Source organism: Lissotriton helveticus, chromosome 5_1 (genome assembly GCF_964261635.1).
Source record: "Lissotriton helveticus chromosome 5_1, aLisHel1.1, whole genome shotgun sequence".
In the NCBI taxonomy this organism is placed as follows: Eukaryota; Metazoa; Chordata; class Amphibia; order Caudata; family Salamandridae; genus Lissotriton; species Lissotriton helveticus.
The window spans coordinates 706,305,272-706,328,584 of NC_136065.1; the positions used below are offsets into that span (position 1 = coordinate 706,305,272).

At 45.0% G+C, this 23,313-nt stretch overlaps 1 protein-coding gene across 1 annotated transcript in view; it reads left to right on the forward strand.

The window, feature by feature from the left end:
* The window catches only part of ZFAND4 (zinc finger AN1-type containing 4), a 371,796-nt gene extending 356,722 nt beyond the window's left edge, over positions 1-15,074 (forward strand). The window contains exon 10 of the mRNA XM_078643109.1: positions 14,180-15,074. Coding sequence (XP_078499235.1) covers positions 14,180-14,315 — 136 coding nt within the window. The 3' untranslated portion in view covers positions 14,316-15,074. The remainder of the gene's footprint in view (positions 1-14,179) is intronic.
* The last annotated feature ends 8,239 nt before the right edge of the window (positions 15,075-23,313 follow it).

Consider the following 23,313-nt stretch of genomic DNA (forward strand, 5'->3'; position numbering starts at 1 on the left):
TCGGATTTGCTTTTTAACTCATTTGGAGCTCCCTACCTCTTGTTCACCCATCTGCCAATATGGTCATGTGAGCGAGTGAGCCGAGCGAGCCGAGCAGTGGTTGCTGCAGCCGCCACGGTGTTCCTGGATCGGAGGATTGCAAACTCAGGGGGGAAAAAAACTGCAAAACCAAAAAACCTGTGCAGGTCGGCAGGGGGACGTTACATATAAAGTAGACCCAATGGTACTGGGACCTGGGTATTATGCAGTACAGTAGAGGATGGTCCCAGTAGACAATACTTTAGCAAGAGAATATAATACAAATACTCACAATACATAAAAAATGATAATGCAAACAATCAAAGACTGAGCAGTGTTATTTAATCACACAATCACAAATGCCAATGTATACATAACAAATCTACAATATATACACATTGTGCCCAGAAAAAAGGAAGGGGGGTATTGGAAAAGATGGGTGATTTGTGTGGGGATAAAGTGTCATGGACAGGCAAGAAAATTGGTGCAATAAACTGGTTCGCATTAGAATTGGGCTTATTATTTTGCCACTACTACACATAAGTTAGCATAATTGAAAATAGCCAAGCTACATAGTAAAACACAGTCAAAAATCTCCGTTGTTTATAAGCTGGCTTGAAGAGAAGTATCGACGTTTCGACCCCAAAGACTTGTAGGTAAATGGCCACCTTACATAGGGGTCTTCCTCAGGACTGTGAAGGGGGAGTGGGCACCTAGGGTTCAAGTGAAATATTTTTAAAGAAAAATGCCTCAAAGGAGACAGTAAAATATATTATAGAGGCCATTGGTCCTCAAATTTACAGTAAATAGCCCTACACGGAGGGCTGAATCGTGAGAAGATCGGACGCGTAGGCTCCGAAGTACAGAGAGTGGGGCAACTGCACCTTCAAGAATAAGGTGTAGTTTACATATGCTCCCGTCCAATTGATGGCAATTGGGGGCAAGGATTCAGAAACAGACAAATCGGGCTAGCAAAAGTTAAACACTCATCAGATATAATCTGGCCTGTCCCAGCTAGTCTAATCAAAGTAAGGCCAGCCGTTGTCATCAGCTAGACCAATACAAAACTAAAGAGGAAGAGTTACATCTGACAACCAAAAATTTGAACGAAGACCTTGCAAAATCCATACTATCTATATTAAATTAAAAATGGATCACCACCCATTACGTCCTCATCGACAATAAAAAACACTTGCTCTTGCTCCCAAAACTATGCCCCACGAGGGTACTCAATCTGGGGAGAGAGTTAGGGATAAGGGGATATTAGTTATCGCCCTCTACTGCGTTATGAATGACATGAAACAGAACAGGCTAAAAACTACAGACTCGACGCTCCTCGGTGGTCTTCACTGTATCAGGGAGAATTCAGGCCATGTGTAGCGGAGTCTTCGGTTACAAAGGGCAAGTGTTAGGACGTTTAGATGACGTCACACAGACAAAATCTAACGGAGCGCATCACTCCTGGGTTCTTACCGCTTAGGCGCAGGCTGCTGTCACGATTTAAGCGGAGGGACACAAGCCGGTCTCTCGGCTCCATTTAAAAACGCTGGATGCTGAGCAAGCAGCATTACAGGGTTGCCGTCCTAGGCGTGGAAAGGCAGGGGGAGGCAACACCGGGACCGCCTGGAAGCCACTGTGCAGTGAAAGGTGGAGGCGGCAGTGACCACGACTGCAGGGGATAAGTGTGCGTGCAGGGAGCACGCCTGCCATTAGCAGCGGCCGCTGTGTGCGAGCCTGGTGAGTCAGCGGAAGCAGCCCAACCAGGTTGGGTGCGGCTTGCGGCTCAGAGTGCCCTGCTCCCTGCCCCCCTCACCTTCCCCCTCCTTACCCTACCAGCCTACTCTGATCCGCTCATTCTTATTTAGACCCCACCCTGGCAACCTTGGCAGCCGCTAGAGTTCTGCTCAAACTGCACCAACAGCTTAACAGCCCAAGGCTGGTGTGCGAGCTTGGAGCCAGGAGCTCCCATACCTCCCAAACCACCACTGTGTTCCTGCTAATCTAAGGCAGTCAATCGTGCCGTTCGGAGGCAGGCAGGTGATTAAGCATGAGCGCAAAATCCGCTACGCTCGCGGATTTTGCGAATTTTCGGTAAATCCGCGATCCGCGAACTCTCGCGAATTTACCGAAAATTCGCAATCCGCGAGCGGCGGATTTCGAGGCCAAAAGTTCAAGCCTTCCTGGCCTGTTGTTGTAAGTGATTTACGATGGCGCCGGCAAGCTGCCAGCGCCATCGTAAAATAGTAACTAAATTAGCTTCAACAGGAAGCACTAATAGATAAAATCAAGCAGGCACTCGTGCATCTGCTTTATTTTATCTATTCGAGCTTCCTGTTGAAGCTAATTTAGTTACTATTTTAGGATGGCGCTGGCAGCTTGCCGGCGCCATCGTAAAATAGTTCACAGGCCAGGCAGCTGTGCCCTCTTCCCAAATATACCATCGAAAATCAGGCAAAGGAGATTATCCCCGTCTTCTTGAATAAATATGAAGGGCAGGGTTCATTCTGGCACTGATCGGTCTCTGACCTTTTCTACACACAAGAGGCATGTGCACTCACATGGAAGCCTCGTCCGTTTGGCCCCGCCCACACACTCGTGGTGTGCACCGTCTTCCCGCCATTTACCCACTATAATAGCTCACTCAAGGGACCCCTGCGCCCTTCGGCTCGATTGCATAGTAACACACACCTGGTCGCTGTAGACAACTCTCTGGCACTTTAGGCAGCTGTAGTGTAGTAAAAGCACTATACATTTTCCCAACGAGGTAGCACTTACTGATTATCCAGTAGAAAGTACTCCAGTTGAGTAGAGGTATGGCACAAAACGGTGGCGTCTTCTTGAATAAATATCAAGGGCAGGGTACTTTCTGGCACTGATCAGTCTCTGACCTTTTCTACACACAAGAGGCATGTGCACTCGCATGGAAGCCTCATCCGTTTGGCCCCGCCCACACACTCGTGGTGTGCACCGTCTTCCCGCCATTTACCCACTATAATAGCTCACTCAAGGGACCCCTGCGCCCTTCGGCTCGATTGCATAGTAACACACACCTGGTCGCTGTAGACAACTCTCTGGCACTTTAGGCAGCTGTAGTGTAGTAAAAGCACTATACATTTACCCAACGAGGTAGCACTTACTGATTATCCAGTAGAAAGTACTCCAGTTGAGTAGAGGTATGGCACAAAACGGTGGCGTCTTCTTGAATAAATATCAAGGGCAGGGTACTTTCTGGCACTGATCGGTCTCTGACCTTTTCTACACACAAGAGCCATGTGCACTCGCATGGAAGCCCCGCCCCAAATCCGCCAATCCGCAAATAGGCAAAATCCATGGATTTTGCGGATCCACGATCCGTGAATACGCAAATCCGCGAATCGTGGATCCGCAAAATCCGCCCATGCTTACAGGTGATCAATCTCCTCCCCCCCCCACTCTGACCCTTCATCGTCCCTTGACATCCCTAATAAATGTTAAACAATACTTTCACTCCTTTTCTCAGCGACGGTCAAAAGGATATAGCCAGTAATCGGGGGTAACAGAAACTCAATTCTGCCACAGAACCAGAACTAAAAGCAGTAGACAAGAGCACCAAAGGTAGCCGGATGTGGTCGCAGGTCGTGGCCATTCCATTTGAGCACCATTGGTGCGCCTTGCTTGGTTGACTGTCGCCAGTCACTAGTCGCCAGTACGCTATTGCTTGACAGCCACAAACAAGCCTATTAACCTCTAAACAACCTCCTAACAATAGATCAGAAGATCTTAGAGAGCATTGGGGAAAAAAGGGACTTAAGAATGCAAGGCTGGTTTAGGAGGCCAAAAGGAAAAAGGCAATACAATCACACCCCAAGGGGGAGCGAGCATTCAGAACCGAGCAACAAGAAGCAAGCACTAAACACCAAGTGGTTCGCAAACCAGGCCACAAGGAGGCCAATAAAGAGGATATGAGGTCAGGCAGAGTAAGGAGGTCCCCCTCAAGATCAAAACCCAAGCCAACAAAAAGGAAAACCAAGTGCGAGGGCACGGGTGCCCTTGATTTAGGGCGAGCCAACGATAAAATAAGCGAAAAAAGCAACACAGCAATGGTCAACAGTGGCGCCGCCACAAGCTCCACTTTCAGTTGTGCAATGTCAGCAAAACCCCTAGCCCTGCAATAACAAATCATCTAATCACAGCCGACCTGACACCACGAGAGCCCAAGAAACAAAAGAACTCATAAACATTATGGAGGGCAACCCAAAGAAAAAACCTATGCACCTACCAACCAAACATTTACACGAAATTCTCTTTTCTGAAAGACCCTTGAACAGCAATTTACTCTAAGAGTGAGAACATAACAGGGCTGCAAACCCCCTTGCAACCAGGGATACTTGAACAAACTTCACAAACCATCATTAAACTAGTTGATCCACCACCTCAAACAAAGGATACAAGCTATGAAAAAAATTATGGCTGCAGAAGACAACCTGGAAACCCACAAACAAGTCAAAGAAACCAGGATAAACAGTGAGGCCAATTTGGCAGAGGACAGAGATGGCAGCGATCCAGCGAAGGTGAAACCCAGCAACGCTCAAGGTAGTCCAACAAGACACGAAAAGGCAGAAAAAATATTCCCTAAATCTGATCCTAGGCGTCCGCAAAACACAGACATTGTAATAACCTTGGAGCAAGTAGAAACCATTGATTGAATGGACTTGAATGGCTCCCAAGCTCCCTCCACGGAAATAAGTCAGTGGGCCAAGCAAAGGGCATGGGCCCCCATATTGCAGCCAAAAAACAGCTCCCCACTTCAGACACAAATCACACCAGCTGACGCCCTGGCAGCTCTTAACAATCCAATGGTCAACGTGCCCTCAGCGCACCTGATGCTGCTTCCTTATGAAGATTCCCACACGATGAATTCAGACATGACCCTCCTTGCCTCACAGGAATGGGAGGAACTTGTTGCCTCATACAACCTAAAACCCGCTTCAAGTCACTCCCCTGCAGCAGTTATAAACACGCTGCGTGTGGAGAGAAGCAATAAAACCAGTCCCTTACAAACAGAATCCATATGGGCTTCAATACGAAGCACAATGCAACACTGCAACAGCCCTTTACGCAGCCCCGGCTCCTTGAGACCCTCACCGGTGAATATCGCGCTTTAAAAAACCTCGATTGATTGATTGAACTTCCACCTCTGGGTCAAGGTGCTTCGCCATGGAAAATCCACAGCTAGGGAAAACTTGTTTGACTCCATTAAGTTACTGGGTTTGTTGGACCTTTGGGGAACCCCAACAGATCATCTATCCTTCAAAAAAATCGCGAAAAGAGCAACCCAAATGTTATCAATCCTAGAAGACAAGGAAATGCTTGCTAAAAGAGCCCACAGCTGGCTAGTACTCAGTGAATATGAAGCACTTGAACTGCAATGTTATTTGAAAATAGGAGTCAAAATAAGAACAAAGGAAAAGTTTTTAAAGCTACGACTAGGGGTCATTCCATTCATCCCACATCTGCCACTATGGGAAAGGGGAGGAGGTCCGCAGACATGCGCTTATGCGGAAGTGGGAAGGAGGACATCCTCCATGTTATCTGCATTTGTCCCAATCTAAAGGACATAAGAAGCTCCTTACTACGACCACCTTTCAAGCGGCACGGCATGGCACTCAGACCTGCAGACAGGCAGTAAAACTGTGCTTCAATCCAGCCGAGGCACAGTTAAACAGCCAGTTCACAAAATCTTTTGAGATGGTAGCCAGGAAACTCAAAAAACAGATAGAGTGCGGTCATTGGGCATAAAGTGAAGCTGAATCAGGCACGCCTTGAAGCAAGATCTAATTAGCTAAAAATAAGTACTTTAAGCCACGCCTGTATTTTTAACCCACAATGACTATATGCACATAACAATGCACCTTACCACGCTGTACAAAGATGGCTGGTCAATTCAGGATAACTATTGTCAGCCCAGTTTCTCTGATGCACAAGCACTTTAGACTTACTGATGAGCATAATGGTCAATTGCGTAAGTTACAAACAATGCTAACCGATGGTTTTTTAAACACTTTTTTAGTACTGTTTTATCTAATGAATTGCTGATAAAGAAATCTTATGCTGTTATGTGTATGCAAAGGTTTTAATTAATCATGCATAATAAAAATTTCTTAATTACTTCTGCCATTACCACTCCTCAGAGTTTTCAAGAAAATCAGGAACGACCAGGCCCAAGTTCTTCTTGTGGCTGCAGATTAGGCACAGATAGTCTGGTATCCCGAACTCCTGAGCATGAGTATCAGTCCTCTAATCAGGCTGCTCCTTCAAGAGGATCTTCTGTCGCAGCAAAAGGCCGGCTACTACATCAGAACCTGTGCGCGTTCTGCCTTAATGTTTGGAGATTGAGCAGGGACAGTTGACAGCCTTTGACCTCCCTCTTGAAGTCTGGTGTTATTCTGGCAGCTAGGCATCCCTCCACCAAGACTATACACTTGCCAGTAGGACAAGTTTGTGACATGGTGTTCATCCCAGGATATTCTTTCTCTGTCTACACCTTTATCTCAAGTTCTATTGTTTTTTCTTTCTCTGGCCCTGCAGGACTCTCTGTTCTGGTCCCTGTTAAGTTACCTCTCCGCCATTTCAGGGTTCTTGCAGTTGCCAGACCAGACTTTCTAGGTCTTGCCTACTCAGTGAGCATGCGTTGCATAGGAGGGGACCTTTAGCAATCGATCAGCATTTTGGCTAAAAGCATGCACGTTTTGCATTGCTTTCTATTGCAACACGTGCACGTTTGGTGTTTCCCTTGCGGGAGCGAGCATCAGCGCCATCTGTCTGTAAGTATCTTGAAAACAGATGGTGCCCCTGCTCGCTCCCGCAAGGGAAACACTGTGTGTGTCTGGTGTACCATCTACTTTTTTGAGGTGCTTGCCTATTTTAAAAGGTATTCTCACAACAAACCGCGCACCTAAACACTGGCACCTGCTGTACCAGGGGGACTTCAGCCCCCAGACTGCCCTGTTCTCGCCAGGAGGCGTTTCTCCAAATGCCCGGAAGCGCATTAAGCTACTTGCGGCTCCCACGGGAACCGCGCACCTATACATCGGCATCGTCACCTGCTGTACCAGGGGGACTTCAGCCCCCAGACTGCCCTGTTCTCACCAGGAGGCGTTTCTCCACGTGCCCGGAGGGCCATGAAGCTACTCGCGGCTCCCGCTTCGCGGGACGGGGGCGGGCGTGCCCAGGTAAAGCTCGGGCTTGTCCTGGCCCGTCCTTTCCCGTGCTGGCCTGTCCTTGCCCGTCCTGGCCCGGAGGTGGCCGGGCTGGGCTACAACTCTAACATCGGTCATTGGATATCGTTACCCTCGATCCTACAAGAATTCCACTGTGAGTAATGATCAGCTCATAACTAACGTTTGGAGACTGTGCAGGGGGGCCAGGGGTGTTGCTTAGTGGCAGCAAGACATTTTTAACTGGTCTGCTTCTCCCAGCTTTTCGGCAGGGGAGCATTTGGTTAAGACCGGCGCACAAGGATATTATGGGGAAAAGGAAGTGCGCTGCCACTGACTCACCACCGTATATTACCAAGGGCACCATTAACTATTTTTTAACAAAGTCAGTGGGAGCTATCTCTAAAGAAATTGACAAAGCCGAGAGAAGGCTTTCACGGGGCAGGGCTACTATCGCAGCATCGCCACTGGATGGGAATATGGCACTGGTAGAGGAAAATGCGTCCGGAAATGGAGCTGGAGACATCTTGAATAAGGGAGTTGAAGTAGAGACATGCACTGAGTCCCAGAATCCATCACTGATCATGGGTACAAATGGACGGGGGAAATTGGGGGGACAGGTCACGGGGCTGATTAGGACCGGTGAGCTGACCAACCTGAATAGGGAGCCAAGTGCGAGAGGCCCCCAGGGGAAGTCGCAACATCATGGTCAGCGGGCCAGCGATCTCACTCAATTAGCCCACAATACCCGGATTTTGCCAGTTATAGACCTCCCTCCAGCATGCTGTCCTTACACAGTAGTTTTAGTGGGGGTTCCAGGGCGAGATTGTACACAGGAGGAGTCTAGTGCCCAGTTGATAAACAAGGGTAATCCATTGGTTGGGCAAACATGCTGGGTTAAATACTTCAGATTATAGACACATCCTGATGGCTAGAAGGGTGGATTGGCAGGTCTAAGAACATTTTCCCTGGGGATTGTGAGTGAGTGAGGGGAAACTCACTCGCAACGCGCAACTTAGCCCAAGGGCATCAAGGCGCCAATCAGGTCAAATAGTCTAAATTCTCCAGGTGCACGTCTACGAGTAAGCCTCTACAAAGAACCAAGTTTTCAATGCTTTGCGAAAAAGCGCTGGAGAGGGTTGTCCTGCCAGTTCTGGGGGGAGGGAATTCCAGAGCTTAGGTGCCAGGGTGGAGAACGCTCTACCTCCCCATCTTGCTTTTGCAAATCTGGGAACTAGGAGAAGATTTTTGTTAGATAAGCGGAGGGCTCTACTGGGGGAGTAAGGGTGGAGGAGGGACCTGATACCCTCTGAACCAGAGCCATACATAGCCCCATGGGCAAGGCAAAGGATCTTAAAGGAAATCCTAGACTGGATAGGCAGCCAATGTAGGTTTTTCCTGGCCAAAGATGCTGAGGAAAGCCTACGAAGATTGAGAACCATCTTGGCCGCAGCATTTTGCACTATCTTCAAGCGATGGATGAGGCTCTTGTTTAGACCCACATACAGTGCATTGCAGTAATCCAATTTCGAGGAAACAAGTGCCACGGTGGCTTGCTTCCGGGCATCAGGGGAGAGATAGGATGCAATCTTTCTGAGGATCCTGATAATACCACAGCAGGTGGAAACGGTCCTGCTGACCTGACGGTCAAAAGAAAGAGAGGTTTTTATCAGAACCCCCAGATTCCTAGCGGAATGAGAGGGAAGGGGACAATCCCCCAGGGAGGCCGGCCACCAGTCGTTCGACCAGACGTCTTGATTACCCCCGAAGATCAGGACCTCTGTCTTCTCTCCGTTGAGCTTTAAAAAATTCTGGATCATCCATTGGGATACTGCCTCCATGCAATTTCTGAAGTTCAGGGCAGAGTCACTCACAGACTGCGTGAGGGAGACCATAATTTGGGTGTCGTCGGGATAAGACAACAAATCAAGCCCAAAAGATCTCACTACCCTGGAAAGTGGGGCCACATAGATGTTAAAAAGTGTGGGACTTAAAGAAGATCCCTGGGGACCCCACATTGCACAGGTTTAGAGGGGGACAGAAAGTCACCCAGCTTCACCCTTTGTTCTCTTTGATTGAGAAAAGAGGCCAGGAGGCTCAGGGCTGGGCCTCCAACTCCTATCTCCCTAAGCCGAGAAACCAGGACAGAGGGAGACAGGGTGTCGAAAGCCGCCGTACGGTCGAGTAGGATCAGGAGGGTGGTATGGCCCTTATCGACCTTCGAGCGGATGTTGTTAATGACCACAGTAAGGGCAAATTCAGTACTGTGGGCTCTTCGAAAACCATGTTGCGAAGTATCCAGCAGGCTGGAGTCAGCCAAGAAGGAGCTAAGGTAACGGTTAAGATGAGATTCAAGTATTTTAGCGGGGGCAGGTAGTAAGGAGATAGGTCGGAAGTTTTACAACATCCCAGGGTCCAAAGAGGCCTTCTTTAGGAGAGGTTTAACGACCGCCATTTTCCATGAGAGAGGGAAAATTCCCTCCGTAATTGCTAATTTCATCACCTCTAGAAGGGGGGGAATAGCCACTTCCCTACAGGCCTTCGGGATCTTGAGCAGGCAGGAATCCAGAGGGGAGCCAGATTAGGTGTTGTCAAGGAGCAAATTGATCCCCTCCAGGGTAAGGAGAGGGAAATTAAGAAGGCTAGCGCCGGAATCAACAATAACCTAAGACCCAGCTGCGGGGAGGAGAGGGGGGGAAGGGGAACCCAGCTCCAGGTTGAGGCATTCCAGGGAATTATAGATATCAACAATTTTGGAGTGGAAAAAGATTGAGATTCTATCGCAGAGCTCCTGGGATTCCACTATGGGATCCACAGCCTGGGGGGCGGAAAGGGAGTCTATAATCTTAAATAGGTCTCGCGGCGAGTTCAAAGAGGCGGTCAGAGTAACATAATAAGCCCTTTTTTCCTCAATTATTGCTAGCTTGTATTCTTTTAAGAGATGTTTATGTTGTTCCTTCTCGATAGGATCAAGATGGGCCCGCCAGTTCCTCTCCTGTTTTCTGCAACCCTGCCTCAGCAGTCTGAGTCTATCTGAACCAGGGTGCAGAAGGGCTCCTTCTTGCAGAGTAGTGCTGTTTGGCGTGGGCTAGGATGTCCACGGCTCTCGAGATGGTATTGTTTAATTGTTACACTTAAGTATCCGGCACTGGCCCAGAAGATCTTGTTTTCATCCTCACGATCATTTACTATAGACTCTGGGATTAAACCGGTACCACTGGGTTTCTTTTACAGACCATTGCCCACACCCTTGTCTCCCCTGTATGTGGCAACACAGGAAGTGGGCTCTAGTTGGGCTGGGTGCAATTTGAACTCTGGAAACCCATTCGCTCCATTGAGGAATCTGAATGACATAGATTGACTTTCAGGGGGTGTGAGAGTAGCAAGAATGGCTGGCACAGGGCTGGGACACATTGAGGTACAAAGTGGGAGAGTGGAGATTAATGGTGGGACAACCAGTGGAACTGTTCATGGGCAGAGGTTGCTAGGGAAATTGAGATCTCCCAGCGATCATGGGGCTATCACGGAATCGCCCGGACCTCATGTGAGGCAAATTATGGGTGTTCTGAAATTGATCTTGTGGACCGTGGCAGGTTTGACGAGTACGTTTCAGGATGAGCAGTGGCTCTGCTATATTAGAAACTTCACATAATTGCCATCCAGGAAATATGGGAGCCAGTAAATACCTTTTTTTAAGAAGGGTACAAAACATTCTTCTGTCCAGCTCAAAGGTCTAGTGCAGGGAGAGCCAGGGGTGGCCTAATAATGTTTGTAGATTTAAGGGTTATGGGGAGATGGAAGCCCATGCTATGGGAGTCAGATGTAGTACAGGGCCTAACATTTGTAAACAATACCTATCGTCTGGCACTTATTAATTTTTATAACGCACAGCTAAATTTGCAAGGATTAAAGTGCCTAGACGAATTAAGTGTCAGCTTGGAGAAATTGCAAGTAGAGGGCCGAGTTCAGTCACATCTAATACTAGCGGGTGATTTTAACTGTCACCTGTGTCCTAATTTGAGGGTGATGGATGGTGATTGGCAGACTTGTACATTAAAAAAGGGGCCACACATGGAACACACCCAGCTAGGACGGGAGTTGAGGGTGCTCCTAAATACTTTTGACCTAACCCACACAATGGATCTGAGTCCCCATCATCCAGATACAACTGTGCCCCTACCTATAAGAGCAGAGGATGTGCATCTTTTATTGATTTCATCTTTGTCTCTCATATTGTTAGGAGATTCATTGCCTCTTTTAATATTTTTCATAGCACATTTGGTGATCATAATCCCTTAATTATATCACTGGTGGCCCCACAATGTCACCCGGCATCGTACAGTTTGACTGCGGGAAAGATCTCAGCAACAGATCAAGGTAGACGGTTGTGTTGGGCACAGATCGACACTGCAGCTTTTAATAATTCCCTTTTTACTAGAGGTAAGAAAGAGATACAGAAGTGTTTGGATCTAGAAATACAGGGACGAGATCTAGTTCAGACTTTTAAAGACATTGCGCATTTAGTAAATAAACTACTAAAAGCACCTGCACATTCGTGCTCTAATGATATGCCTAGATGGTTTGATGGGCAGTGTTTGCAGGCCCATAGAACTTTAAAGAGTGCCCTCATAAAATCACCCAGAGACAGGGAATGGATCGTGTCCTGCCATGAAGGGTATATGCAAGCAGTTACGACACGGAAGCGCCAACTCCAATTGAAGGCTTGGGAGGATTTAGAAGAGGCTGCTGAGCTAAAGGACTCTACTTATTTCTGGAAGGTCATTAATAGCCCATGTTTTAAAGATTCTAACACTCCATACCTGGCCCTTAACATTTTACCCGAGCCATGGCAGGCTCACTTTGAGGGGCTGTATAATCAGCCCTCAAGAGTGGACGAGCCACAGACATTATCCCTCGACCAGAGCAGGGACACTATCTCTTTCACTTTAGAAGAGTTAAGACTTGGAATAGACGGTCTTACGTGGAATAAAGCCCCGGGACCAGACGGGATTCCACCTGGTCTATTTAGAAGCAACCCAGAGGTATGTTATCAATTCTGGTAAAGGTACTAAATGCTGCAGTTGCATCTGAAATGCCTCCCTCATGGTCCACGGCCATCATTGTCCTGATATTCAAGAAAGGGAATAGGGACAGTCCACATTGCTATCTCCCAATATCGCTTATTGATGTGACAGCAAAAGTTTTGGGCCGAGTGGTACTGAATAGGTTGGCAGAATGGGCTGAGATGCAAGGCATAATAACGGATGTGAAGAATGGGTTCCGTGTGGGTAAATCTACGGTTGATCAATGTTTAAATCTTTATCTTGTAACTGCAAAGTATACAATAGTCAAGGCTGGGGCACTGCACTTAGCCTTTATGGACCTTACTGCGTCTTTTGACCAGTCCGGGTCAGACCAAATCACTGGTCTGCATGCGCCACACCTAACTGTTTCAGCAGTATAGATCAATCTCATCTGTACACTTCAACTCACACATGCACTAGACTGCAGTCCATTAGGGACAAAAGTGCTACAACATCTCATCGCAGTAAAGAAATAGCATGTTACATTCCATAAACCTGTTTACGGGGCAGATCTGTTACAGGCAAGTAAATGTTTTTTTCTTTCTGGAAATATCTGACCGAACGCCCGCACTGATGTGATTTAGCAAGACACTGATCTTTAAGCAACCACATTTAAAAAAAACTAAGCAAACTGCATCCATGGTTGATTTTCTTCTCCATTTCCTCTTTTACATTCTAGCTATCTTGCAAATGTTGGTTTCCTTCTACTGTTGTTTGTTCTGTCGATACACCTAATGCAAGTTCCACTGCCCTTATTATTTAGTCCAAGCTCTGTACATACCTGTAAAGAGTAATTATAAAAATAAATACACACACACACACAGCCACAATCGCACCCTTTTTCCATTTAGATGCCCAATCCCATACTGATACAGTCACAGTGCCACTCAGATGACATTTATTAGAAACCGTATCACTCAGTAGTAGTACAAAAAGCATAGTAATTTAACGTAAGCAGTAGGTTAGTACATATTTTTAACTCTCAGAAACCTTTACGAAACACTTATACTTACTGGGTGATGCCATTTGAGCTGTCCTCAGCGATGTCATCAGTGATGTCACTGACCATGTTATGAGTGATGTAATGTATGAGGTCATAAGCAGTGCATTGCGGGAGCATAAGTTATAGTTATCTCAAGTAACTATAACTGCTGAATTTCACTGGTTTTGTACGAGTGAAATCTGAGCCTAACTATAATGTACCTGTAACCTTTGGTATTTCATTGTGTATGTGTGTGTATATATATATATATATATATATATATATATATATATATATATATATATATATATATATATATACTTAAATGTCAGGATTGTTAATTACTATTTTTTGGTTTTTGCCACTTGCCTCTGTGTACAAATTATAATTCGTATTACAAAATAAGTGTGCAAACTTAAAATGAATGGTTTGTAATTTAAGAACTCCCTTATTTATTAAATGTGTGTTTTTATAACGTAGATTTTGCTTTGTACACAAAAGTCATTGCTGAATGGCCTAAACTTGACATCTTATTTTGGAATTTTGTTCTCTCTCCACCTGAACAATTCATGATTATTGTGGGGGGTGTCAAGTTGTTTAGCGTATCACATTTAATTTTTAGCGTTAGCGTATCGCGTTTAATTTTATCCGTGCTTTCCAAATTACAGTACGACTTGCTTATACTTATTTTTCCAGCAGATACAAGTGTGGCTGTATCAAAATCTGTGCAAATACAAATCACTTGACATTATCAGTGCTGTGTAGTTCGACAAATTTTTGTTGTTGCAGGTGTTTTTAACTTAGCTACATAGCTAAACAAACTTTCATCTTGTAGAAATTACTTTGTGAATTTACATATATTATGACACATTTCACTATCAACATTTTAATTTTTTTAGGTGCAGTAACAACTTTTGTGCAACTCATCGCTACGCTGAGGCTCACGACTGTACCTATGACTACAAGACTGCTGGAAGGAGATACTTACAAGAAGCAAATCCCGTTGTGACCGCACCAAAACTTCCAAAAATCTAATTGTGATCCTGCTGCATCAAGGGTCCTTTTACATTACCAGAATCATATTGATGAGAAGAAAAGTATGAACTAGAGTGCATTTTATTTTGATTTTTCTCCACAACTAAAGATTTGCCAAGCAAAAAGCACATGTTAAACTGTATTGAATAATAATGTGAATGCTACTGTAGTTGACATCTTTGTCATTACATGAAATCCGACTTTTCATTGTTAGTTTGGATGAGATTTACACAATCATAATTTAACTTTATTGCACGTGTTCTCTATGTTTGAAAATGCTACTTCACTAGACAAGTCTTGCAAAGATGCACTTTAATACATTTGTATTTACTACATAATCAAACTTGAAGGGTGCTGAAATGAGGTGTCATGTACCGTTTTATTCTGTTTGAACTTTTACTTGTTACATTTGTTTTCATTCCATGTTATTTTATCATTTAATTTATTTCACTAATGCCGTCCCAATCTGCGCCTCCTGCAATTTTACAAATGTACATCATTCATTTTCTTTCTGTTCCAGGTGGCATTTGGAGCACTGTTCAGCCACTTTGAGTTAAAAAAAAAGAATATCATGTTCTCAGTAACAAAGTTTGTATTTCTGAAGGCGTTTACTCATTTCGGCGGTTTCTATCAGAAACAAATTAAATGTTTTTATAATCCTAGATTTTTATTAACCACACTTCTTGTTTTGTTTTCTGAATACACTGAGTGCTGTTTTAAATAAAAAAGGTAAAATAAACTAAATATTTTATAATTTTCCTTGATGGACTTTTTAATGTTGTGCGTTATTTATAATTTATTTCACAGCACTGACTAACAAGGAATCAGTAAAGAAAATGTAACAACAGTGGATTTTATTCATTAATGTTCACGAAAGCAGTTATACCCTGCAAAACCAAATCATTAAAATATTTACATCCATTCTATAAACTGTTCCTCTGTGGGGGGGGGAAAAAAAGTACGTGCTCCTAGGTTTCTAGACTTGCATGTCAATTTTACATTAACATTTATTTATACCGGGCTGTATTGCTATTAGTTTTGCCTTGGAGCACTATCAGACCAGGCACTTTTAAGCCCTGACCTTGAGGTTTACACTACAGACCCCAGTCTATTTTCCTTCAGAGAAATTCATGCATATGTTTGCCTCGCTTTGTCTGTTTATCTGGAGATTCTTTACTAATTTATGTATGCAGCTTGAGGTTACGTAGTTTTCGGCCCCGCTTCGCTATAGCCACCATTTAGTGTTTAGTCGCCATTTTATGTTGCCTCACTCAGGCAGAACGGCTAACGCGGTAAAATGGTCTTTCTGCCGTTTTCAGCTGCTCCATGTTTTTTTCGCTAAAGAACAATCTTTGTCCTTGTGTGCGATACTGATGTCAGGGTCTGGCCGAGTTCGCAAAGCCATGTCTAGACTGATTAATCCATGACTTACTCCACTGTTTGGGTCCCACCATTCTTCTCTACCTTATCTTATTTAACTGGCCTTCACTATTCTCTTCGTGTGTTCTCTTGTTACATAGCCCTTCTTTTGAAGCATTCTACACATGTTTTGCCACCTGCAAATTGAATTACGGGCACTAGTGTTGATTAACCTGATGGGGGGAGAGCACACAGGGTCTGAAAGGAGGGTGTGTTTTAGACACCCGATAGCTTGTTTTCGAACTATTCCTATTTGTCCGTTTTATGTATATTGGGAGTTGTCATTGTAAACTTGTGTTGTATAATAGACTGTGTGCCACGGATTGAAGTGGCAGTCTCTTGAGAACCTACCTGTGTGGTACTTCTTAGATAACTGTGCTTAGCTGCAGCTAATAAAACTACTTTTCTACGCCTAACAGAGTGTCTCGTGTCTCTGTCGGTTGAGGCAGGTGAACTCGGAGATCTTAGACGTGCCCTGCGCCGCCTGGCCCATAAGGTCAGGTTCTCCAATTGGCGGCCCAACGTGTGGGCGACTTCAGCGGTATTAGTTTTGCCCGAGAGTCGTGAGGAGCTTCGCAAGAAAATTCCGGAGGATTTCGCGAACCACGTGAGCGACCCCCGCATGTCGAAGTGGACCGAAGATCTTTTGAAGCGTGGCTACTCCTTCCCGACGGCTGCTGACGACTGCTGCCCTGACTGTCGCCCTGCCTTGGCCCTTTGGTGATGATTGGTATCGCGAGACGATAGACGGACATCTGTTGGCGTGAGAAAAGCATTTAGTTAAGTATTTGTGGGTAGCGCCCACTCTCTTTGTTTTTGTATTTTGTTATTCAATTAGCGCGCTAACCGAAGCCAAGGGGTAAGTACGTTTGTGCTGTGACTCTATTGTCTGAAAATCCCTTGACGTTTGTAAGGAAGTCCAGTTTGTTACGAAATGCCTGGATTTAGTAAGTTCAAGAAATTTTGTTGTTTTGGTTGTTCTAGGGATTCCCGACTAGAGGATTCTTGTCCGATTCCTCCAGTTGGAACTCCTACCCACGAACTGTATTCGAAACATGGTCTGGGTCCTATTGTTTTTAACAAAACATGGATCCAATACACCAGGAAGGATGGTGTTTTGCAATGGTCACAAAATGGTTCTTTTGAGCCCGATATATTAGATAATTTGGAAGCGATTCTATTCAAGAGAAAAGCCTGGCCAGCAATGTTTGACTCCTTTCGCCTATGGCGCAAGGAAGCCAAACAGAAAGAAATTAAGCAAATGAAGAAAGATAAGAAAGAGCAGAGTATGTCGATTCTACAGGCTGCCCAACAATTTAAAAATAACGAAGCTGATCAGGTGATTGAGGTGTCGAAAAGACAACATCGTATGGCAATAGATAGATGCTATCCTTTATTACCTACTGTATCAAAGAGTAAAACACCTGATGATGATTCTTTTATGTCCCATTTGTTGACATTACCTCCACCTTACGTGTTAGGTGCTAATGCACCGCCATTGCAGCCTGTTAATCCAGCTGCTTTAATTCCTGCACAGTTGCCTATCCCTGTGATTCCGCCTCCGCCCCCTTTGCCAGCGACATCTGTACCCCAATCTCCTGTGCCTCAGCCTTCTCCATCTGTCGTTTCCTTTGCTACAGATGCTTTGCCTATTTTACAGAATACGTTGTCTCCTGTTTTGGTGTCAGATTCCCCTACAGCCCGACAACGTTTAGTCAATACTGTTTCAGGTAGTTTGTCGCCTTTTCTTGGGCCTCTCTACTTTTCTCCTGCGTCGTCTAGGAGACAATCCTGTAGTCAGTTTCCGGATTTGGAAGAACGGACTAAATTAGATTCCCTTGCTTATAATTGGATCATGAGTCGTGTACAGTATAGTATACGTGATATTTTAGATACTTTCCGTCAATGGAACGCGCCCACACAGAGATACGTATTTAATGTTATGTGCAATACTCTGATTAAAGAATGGGGAGACGTAGATCTAGACTCACCTCCTCAGGATTTATTCGAAATACAGGATCAATTTGATAAGGGACTTATTGTGGGTCCTGCTGTAGAGCATGCTGTTCAGAAGCTTGTTGCTTTTCGATCCACCTTTTTCTCTCAAAGTTCTCTTGAGCCTGATCCCGTGGTTCGTCGTAAGACGGCACAATATCCTATGAGAGAAGTTCCTCCAATATGGAGAGATGAGGTCCCACAAGCAGGTAATGTTCCTGGTGTTCCTGCTCATTTTCAGCGTATATGGATACATGACCCTTGGAAAAGGTCAGAAGTATTGGCACTTAAACAGTCTTTACCGGACCCCCGTAAGAATCCTGCTGGGTATTATAAAGAGCTGTCTCAGACTGTTGACGCTTGTATTATGAATTTGGCAGATATTGACTTACTTATGGGGAATATAGTCCCACAAGCAATATGGACCAAGATTCGTAGGCAGGATCATGCGGCAGCTTTAGGTGGTGATTGGGCTGCCATTACAGCTGCGGATGCAGGAAAAGTAGGTGGTGCCAAACCGGATGTCTTGATTACGGAATTACCTGGAAGAATAATAGATTTGATGAAAACTATGATGCCTGCGGTGCGCGTTAACTGGGATAAGTTAGCGGCGTGTAAGCAAAAGACGGATGAAAGTGTCTCCGACTTCTTTACTCGTTTCGAGGAGACTTTCATCGACCATAGTGGGCAAGACATGAGTACTGAAGGTGGACAGCGATTATTCGTAGACAAATTTGTTTTTAATTTACTTCCAGAATTATCGCATAAATTAAAACTATCGGAGAGTTCGTGGGCTGTCTCTTCCACTGCTCAGATATTGGCTACTGCTCAATATTATGAGAATAGGGATAAGGAAGATAAGGAGAAAGCGGAGAAAAAGACTAAAGACTTAAAAACGAAAGTCCTTCTGCAACAGGCTTATCCCCCTCGTTCTGCTCAGCCCCAATTTCCACAGCCCCCACAGTTTCAGAGGTTGTTACAGAAGCCAGTACCCTCAGTTCCACGAGTTCCATTGGGCCCTAATCAGTGTGCTTACTGTAAGGAAGATGGTCATTTTAAGAATACTTGTCCAATTTTATTACAGCGGTATGGTGGACCATTAGCGCCACGGGGTCGTGGTGATTCTCGATCCATATCCAGAGGTAGGGGTCGTGGTGCGTCGACTCAGGAACGACGTCCCTCTCCCCCTCAGGACTCTAAAAATTATTTTGCTCAATCTGCACAATACTACAATGATGACTATTGTTTCGATAATGAGGACGTTGATTTTCATACTAGCTAGGACAGCCATAGGCAAAGTAAGGGAGTCGTATCAGTTCCATTAGATCAGGAAGGACCTTATGTTAATGTTATGGCATTAGGTGTTACAGAACCATTTCTCTTGGATACTGGTGCTATGAAAATTCCATAATGCATTCTAAACTCCCTGGGGCACCTTTGTCTGGCTTAACAAATGTTTCTGTGGGATTCTCTGGCGCCCCAGTTTCAAATCCTATTTCTTGTCCTTTGCCTATTTCCATTGGTCCATACGATTTGGAAGCTCCACTCCTTTTAACAACAGGATGTGGAGAGAATTTATTGGGTTTGGACTTATTGAAACATTTACATGCTACACTGTATTGTTCACCCTCTGGTGTGCACCTCACTTTGGGTGATAAACTGACTTCTCCGATGTATGTATCTAAAGAACAGCTACCACCCGAGTTGCGTTCACTTCCTGCTACACTTTGGGCTGTGTGTCCAAATGATGTTGGCTTATTGCAAATTCCACCATATGTGATTACTGTTAAAGACAATGTTAAGATGCCACGTGTTCCTCAATATAAAATATCTAGTGATGGTGAGAGAGCCTTGTTGGCCATTGTTCATGATTTGGTTCAGAAGGGTGTGGTTGAAGAGACTAGAGGGAATGTTTGCAATAGCCCTGTTTTGCCTATTCTTAAACGTACTCATCCCTCTCAGCCACCTGTGTACCGTTTTGTAATTGATCTTCGAGAGGTCAACAAAATTGTTGTCCCTCAGTTCCCTGTTGTGCCAGATATAACAGATTTGCTTACTATGATTCCTGCTTCAGCAGTCTGGTTCTCGGTTATTGATCTTAAGAATGCTTTCTTTAGCATTCCTATTGCTGAAGAAAGTAGGGATCTCTTTGGCTTCTCTCTCGGAGGCCGAAGCTTCCGGTTTAAGCGTGCACCTCAGGGCTATTGTGAAAGTCCTTCCATATATAGTCAAGCTTTAAAGTCTCAGCTTGACACCTTTTCTTTACCCTCCGGTGCCACTCTTATCCAATATGTGGATGATTTGTTGATCGCTGCTGATTCGGAAAATGTTTGTAAAACAGCAACTGTATCGCTCTTACGACATTTGTCTGATTTACATCATAAAGTATCGTCTTCCAAGTTACAATATTGCTGACAAGAAGTTACCTATTTAGGTCATCTCTTGTCGAAGGAGGGAAGGCGATTGACTCCAGACCATATTCATGCAATTGCACGGATGCCTGTACCGTCCACACAAAGAGAAGTGCGTGCTTTCTTAGGCATTACCTCTTACTGTAGACAGTGGATTCCAAATGTTTCCCTACTTGCTAAACCTCTGTTGGCACTTACACTTAAAGATACGCCCCAGCCTCTGCCTTGGACTGATGAATGTCAAAAGAGTTTTACAGATTTACGTACTGCCTTGTGTTCTGCTCCTGTGTTGGGTACTCCAGATTACAGTAAACCTTTCACACTCTATGTCCATGAAAGGGAAGGTTGCGCATTATCAGTATTGACGCAACAATTCGGCAACAAACAAAGGCCGTGTGCCTATTTTTCTGCAACATTAGATCCGGTAGCTAAGGCATTACCTAGTTGCCTTAGAGCAACAGCAGCAGCGGCAATTTCTATTCGTCAATCTGCTGGACTAGTGCTAGATCATACCCGTAATGTTATGGTGCCACATGCAGTAGATACTCTTCTTAACAGGACGAAAACTCAGCACTTAACGAGTGCTCGCTTGTCTGGATATGAGTTGACACTTCTAGCTAGCCATATACACATAAAAAGATGTAATGTTCTGAATCCAGCAACATTGTTGCCTACTTTGGATGCGAACCATGTACAAGATCAGCATGATTGTTTTCTTCGCACTGAAGAAGAAACCAAGGGTCGAATAGATCTGAAGGATACACCACTTGTGGATCCGGATGGGATCCTATGGGTAGATGGGTCTTGTTTCAAGCTTCCTAATGGCGAAACCACAGCTGCTTATGCAGTAACGACTTTGTACACAGTGGTAGAAACTGCACGCATTCCGCATAACTCAGCGCAAGCTGCAGAATTGATTGCGTTGACAAGAGCATGTGTTGGCGAAAGGGAAAAGAGTGACTGTCTATACTGACAGCCAGTATGCATTTGGCGTTGCCCATAGTTTTGGTCGTTTGTGGAGGGAAAGAGCATTCTTTACCTCCCACGGCGCCAAGATACAGCATGGTCAGTTGGTAACTGACCTTCTTGAATCACTTGCTTTGCCTACTCAAATAGCGATTGTAAAGTGCAGTGCACATAAAAAGATTACTGATGACGTCGGTCAAGGAAATGCATTTGCAGATGAAATAGCGAAGGAGACAGCGAGGAATGTTGAAAGTCGCATGTATGTTGCGGGCCCTGCTAGATGGGTTGCAGAAGCTGGTATGTGTGAAGACACAGTGGAAAGTGTGAAAGCGATCCAGAAGGAGGCCACTGAGAAAGAATGAAGTACGTGGAGAGAAAGTACGGGAATGTTGGATAGTACGGGATGTTGGACGGAATTGTCAGAACATCAACGATGGTTGCTACCAGATGCGTATGTACTGCCTGTAGTTACTATGGCCCATGGACCAGCCCATATTAATGCATGGGGTATATGTAAGCTTTTAGCTCCAGTATGGCAGAATGAGGGTATTCCTAAATGTGCAGAAAATGTGGTGAAACATTGCATTGTTTGTTTGATGCACAATCCAGGAAAGGGAACTCCAACTCCAGCAGGTCATTTTGCACCCCCTACGTACCCATTCGAGGTACTGCAAATAGACTATATCCATATGGAACGCTTCAATAATCTCAAGTATGTCCTGGTGGTGGTTTGTGCCTTTTCCAGATGGATAGAGGCCTACCCACTAAAGGACAACACTGCCATGTCCACTGCAAAAATACTTTTGAAAGAATTCTTCCCGAGATTTGGTTTGCCGCCCCTTGTCTGGAGTGACAATGGAAGTGAATTTGTAGGTCAAATTATGCAAAAGGTGTGTGTGGGTCTAGGCATTAGACAGAAATTCCATGCGGCAAACCATCCTCAGTCAGCAGGTCTGGTAGAGTGCTATAATGGCACTCTCAAACTTAAGTTAGCAAAGATTCAAGCCAGCACGGGCCTTTCTTGGCCTGATGCCTTGCCTTTAGTACTCCTTTCTACTAGAACTACTGTTCATTCTCGTTTGGGGCTTAGCCCATACGAGATTGTGTTCGGACGCCCAGCTAATGTCTGGGGAGTCCCCAGACCCAAAAAGTACTCCGATATTCCATACCCGCTGTTGGTTGACTATTTGCATGATGTCACCACTAAATTGCATGTTATTCGTCAACAGGTCCAAAACGCTTTACCGGAGGCCTCCTCGGATCCCGGACACGCCATCCCGCCTGGGGATTGGGTGTGTCTGAAGAATTTCCAGAGGAAAAAGAACTTGGAACCTCGCTGGGGGCCTCCGAGACAAGTGCTACTCACAACTCGTACAGCTGTTAAGGTCCTGGGAAAGAAGAACTGGATCCACGGCGTGCATTGCAAAAGGGTACCATTGCCTTTACCTTATGACCAGTGGGTCCGATAGGGTATCGGTGATAGTGAGTGCGAGAAGGTACCCAGTTTCGTGCCTTTCAGCAGTGCACGCCTGGATTGGACTAGCTCAGAGAAGGAGGATGATGACGTCTTACAAGAAGCTGTACCTGTTCATCTGAGACTTAACACCACAGATCCCGAACATTTGTTCAAGGACCAAACAACGCCTGGAAAGAGACGATACAATCTGAGAAAGAAATTGCCTAAAGACAATTAATTCTGGTTTCCTTTTATTTTGTTTATAAAGAAACGTTTTTTTTTCTTTCCCTTGTCCATCAAGTTGCAGGGTCACGGTAGGAGTCTTGAGCTGTGACCTGAATAGTGACTAGGTCAACAGGACTTGCAGTGTCATAGGACGGCTAACAATCACAGCCAAGTGATTAAGGAAGATTATCGTGAGCAACGCCTTTAGAGTAAAGGATAGTAAAGGGAAAGGAAGTGATATTAAAATGATGAAGAGAGCTCATTATAAGAAATTATTATTTGGTCGTTGTGGCGTAGCACTATGTATTTTAGTATGTTTATGTAGTTTATTAGCATGCATAGGATGGCTTATTCACGTCCTGCAGTTAGTACCTGTTCCCGTTTCTGTCCCTCTAACTCCCTCTACTACTGTTTCACCGCATAAATTTTACTCACTCCCAGATCACGAGCAAATGAGAAGAATGGAATATCTTAACAATTCGTTCATTCAACTGTTACACCAGCATCAATTGATAGTAAATGTTAC